Source organism: Palaemon carinicauda, chromosome 24, assembly GCF_036898095.1.
Source record: "Palaemon carinicauda isolate YSFRI2023 chromosome 24, ASM3689809v2, whole genome shotgun sequence".
In the NCBI taxonomy this organism is placed as follows: domain Eukaryota; kingdom Metazoa; phylum Arthropoda; class Malacostraca; order Decapoda; family Palaemonidae; genus Palaemon; species Palaemon carinicauda.
In genome coordinates, this window is record NC_090748.1 from 106,708,337 (window position 1) to 106,712,917 (window position 4,581).

General features: G+C 31.6%; 1 protein-coding gene across 1 annotated transcript; it reads right to left on the bottom strand.

Moving 5' to 3' along the window:
* Positions 1-2,661: 2,661 nt before the first annotated feature.
* LOC137618539 (protein FAM200C-like) lies at positions 2,662-3,315 on the bottom strand. Its single transcript, XM_068348697.1, has one exon. It carries the CDS (start codon positions 3,313-3,315, stop codon positions 2,662-2,664), a length of 654 nt encoding a protein of 217 aa, XP_068204798.1.
* Positions 3,316-4,581: the final 1,266 nt, after the last annotated feature.

A 4,581-nucleotide genomic window follows, 5' to 3' on the forward strand; every position in this document is an offset into this window, starting at 1 on the left:
TTATCAGTAATTTCTGGACATTTGTAGTTGTGTTATACATTTTTAGCTATCGGTAACCCACTCCCCAATCATAAAGATGATTATCATAAGTAATTTTTGGACAGTCGTTGAGGTCATGTTATACAATTTCATTCTTTGGTAATCCATTTCTCACTCATAGAGATGATTATCATAAGTAATTTTTGGACAGTCGTTGAGGTCGTGTTATACAATTTCATTCTTTGGTAATCCATTTCTCATAGAGATGATTATTATCAGTAATTTCTGGACAGTTGTAGTTGTCTTATACATATTTATTCTTTGGTAATCCATTTCTCACTTATAAAGATGATTATTATAAGTAATTTTTGGCTTATATAATGTTTAGAATGCTTTCAGAAGACTCAACTTAGTGGCAGTGTTTTCCTCAGACAAACTTTACAGCGTTTATAACGCTTCGGGAAGGCTAAAATCACTGTAATTTTTTTAGTGGTTTGATTTTTCAGTAGTGAATATCTTGAAGAAAGAAATGGTGGGTAGTAAATTTCATTATCAGAATATATAAAATATATAATCAACAGCAAACAAAAATTGCGTTGATAGTGAAGGTGATTGCATTAAATGAAATTCGCATAGTAAATATAATTTTGTTCTCAACGCACAGTAACCATTACCATATTGTTTGGGTGATAAGGAATGTTGCCTTGATTTTTCCCAAAAATATGAGGCAATTTTTGTCAATGAAGTAAATAGATATGGTGGCTATATTAAGGTACGCTTCTGAATAATACCTGAATTGAGAGAAATTGGGAAAAATATGAAAATTTTAAACATGGTGGATTCTTGATAACCATCGCTGGAGTATTCAGCTGGGACCTCTCCCTATCTCTGTGAATATAGTTGTATATGTTTGTTAAAGATTTCTATGTTTAAGCAATTCTAAGTATTTATTATTATTAAACATGTATCTAATGTATTAAAAGGTTAAATTTAATTCTGGAATTCTTGAAAAGAAAATCAGTTCCTTATACTTCATCCATGACTGGTTATGTTTGTTAATGTTTCCTGTTTATAAGTAATTCTAAGTATTTATTAATATTAAACATATATCTAATGTATTAAAAGGTTAAATTTCATTCTGGAATTCGGGAAAAGTAAATCTGTTCCTTTCACTTCATCAATAAATAGGTTGTATTTGTTAAAGTTTCCTGCTTATAAGCAATTCCAAATATTTATTATTATTAAAAAAGTATCAAATGTATCAAGAGGTTACATTTCATTCTGGAATTCTGGAAAAGAAAATCCGTTCCTTTCACTTCATCCATGAAACGGAAAACGAAAAACACAAAATTTAGGGCTAGGTTGTAACCCGGGTCTTAATCCCAATATGCTTAGGCTCCAGCTTAAAGCTTAGCAAAGTTGCACCCAAAGTTCCGAGAAGAAGAGTCTTGGTAAGGCTAATGATATCGTGGGGTAGGGGGGGGGGTGAGTGAGGGAAGCAGGGATGGTGAGGGAAGGGGTGTGAGGGGTAGAAGATTATAGAGAGGGAGGGTTGATAAGAAGGGCAGAGGCAAAAAGCCCGTGGAGGAAGAAGAAAAGGAGGAAAGAAGAGGAGGGAAAACTTTGTAAATACGATGTAATAACTTCCACACTCTCGAAATTTTAGCGGGAACTTCATAATAACTTCGCAGCTGAAGGCAATTTTTGTGAGATACTGTAGGAGTTTTTGGAATGTTACGATTGGGAAATAATGAGACGGGTGTTGTTAGAGCACTAAGGTATTCCTGATAAAAAAAAAAGCCTGGTAGAAGGGAAACTACATTTAATAAGAAGTTCGGGATGTTAGAATTAGTATTTTTTTATATATAAAACTTTTATGGATACAGGAATATGACAATGTGTCAACTAATTTGATTAGACTCCCCTAGTTATGCGTTGAAATTTACATGCATATGTTCGTTAATTATTCCCTGAGATTATTCTTCTGTTAGAGGAAGGTTTATTATTCAAATTCTATGATGATATCGTAATGTATATATATATATATATATATATACAGTATATATATAAATATATGGGTAAATATACATATATACTGTATATATATATATATATATATATATATATATATATATATATATATATATATATATATATATATATACATATATATATATATATATATATATATATATATATAATATATATATATATATATATATATATATATATATATATATATATATATATACAGTATATATATAAATATATGGGTAAATATACATATATACTGTATATATATATATATATATATATATATATATATATATATATATATATACATATATATATATATATATATATATATATATATATATATATATATATATATATATATGTATAGACCAGTGGTTCTTAACCTTTTTCAGTGTTTGCACCCTTTTCAAATCAGCAGTCAGTTCTCGTACCCGCTCCCCCTGGAATCTGAATATATGAAAAAGCTAAAAATACAAATTTGATGTAATAATAAAACCTTTTTTTTATTCAATATTCATTCATACAGCTTAAAGTTCTTTCAAGAGAAAAAGTTATGAGTATGTATCAACAAGAATATTTTTTTTTTATTTGTTTCAACATTATATCATATTTTGCCTGTACTGCACTGTAAACCTAGTGACTTCGTTATTGCTGTTTTTTCTCCATAATGGCATCAAATCTTAGTGTCTTAGTACTGAGCGCTACTCGCATGTCATGTTCAGAATTCAGCCGATTTCTGCTTTTCGTTTTGATGTGAAGTAGACAAGAAAATCCTTGCTCACACAAGTAAGTTGTTGCAAAAGGTACCAGCACTTCGAGTCCTTTCGTTGCTAGTGCAGGGTATGCTTCCCGCTGAGAAGCCAAGAAGTGGTCCAGCTGACTATTGGTGAACTCCATTTGGATTCCACAATTGTGTCTCATGTCGATGAGATCTTCTTTGATGCTGCCATCATCATCAACATCTTCCAAATTCTGCATGAAAGGGTTCAAGATCCAGATATTACAGGTTTGTAACTCTCCACATGAGAAGTAACCATCAAAGGAAGTACACAGCATCTGCATATGTTCAACAATTTTTGCAACAAAGGTTGGAGGCAAGGTAGAATTTTCTGTGACTGTCTCTTCCAGGCAGGGGAAATTTACTAAATTCCCCCTCTTCACACGCTTTATCCACAAGACTAGTTTTTCCTTGAATGCAGCCAATTTCTCGCTTGCAGTCACAATGTTAAGTTCCCTTCCCTGCAGAGAGTGATTGAGTTCACTGAGTGCTGAAAACACATCAGCCAAGTAGGCAAGCATCTGAACAAAACTCGGGTCATTGAAATGTATGGCCAGTTCTTGTACCCATTCATGGAGAAAATGGTGAATTTCTCCTCGTTCATCCAAATCACATACGTGTACCCCGGACTCGAGTTTGTTGCAAATTTATCCCTTCATTGGGAAAATAGATTTAGTTATATCCCTGCGTACACTGTTCAAGACTAAGCAACAAGTTTTTTTTTCTTTTTTTTTCTTTTTTTTAAGGAAAAATTATAAAGCGTAGGTAAAAACATATTTTCAATATTTCACAGGTATCCTCGCACCCCTTAGGAACCAGGTTCGCACCCCCTAAGGGTGCGAGCACCCCCGGTTAAGAATCCCTGATATAGACAGTATATATATATATATATATATATATATATATATATATATAGATATACATATATATATATATATATATATATATATATATATATATATATATATATATCACATCTTTATATATATATATATATATATATATATATATCTATTCACATCTATATTTATATATATACATATATATATATATACTGTCTATATATATATATATATATATATATATATATATTTTCATATATATATATATATAATGTCTATATATATATATATATATATATATATATATATATATATATATACAGATAGATAGATAGATAGATAGATAGATAGATACTTCTTTCACAAATCTACTTTCATTTCCTTAAAGAGCATATTCTGTCAACTATTCCAGCGTTCCCATTTAAATACATTTTCAAGGATAGTGAAAAATATTATTCCTACATGCTGTAAATGACTTTTTCTATACACGGTGAAATAATTTCCTTCATTAGAGACGCCAATCTAACAACCATGCTTCTATTCTGTTATATATTCTTTACTTTCGAGCACAGACTAAATCTGTCCCATCTCATAATTTAAGGAAATTTACAATTTTTAAAGGTTTAAAGGCCGTTCATGGATGGCAGAGGCAAAGTACAGTGACAATGCCCTATGAAGCAGGACAATGCCCTAGAGACTGACCATATATACATATGATCATCGCCTAAGCATCCTCTCCACCCAAGCTAGGTCCAAGGAGGACCAGGCAATGGTTGTTAATGACTCAGCAGATAGGCCTATAGGATCTACCAAACACCCCATCCTCAGTTCACAAGGATGGTAAGGTTGCAGTGAACAAAGGAACTAACGAGTTTAAGCGGGAGTTGAACCCCAGTCAGGCATTTACCAGTCAGGGACGTTACTGCATCGGCCACCACAACCCGT

What these genes read in the sequence shown, in the direction of transcription:
- LOC137618539 (XM_068348697.1), bottom strand. Translation starts at nt 3,315, where the DNA reads ATGCTTGCCTACTTGGCTGATGTGTTTTCAGCACTCAGTGAACTCAAT.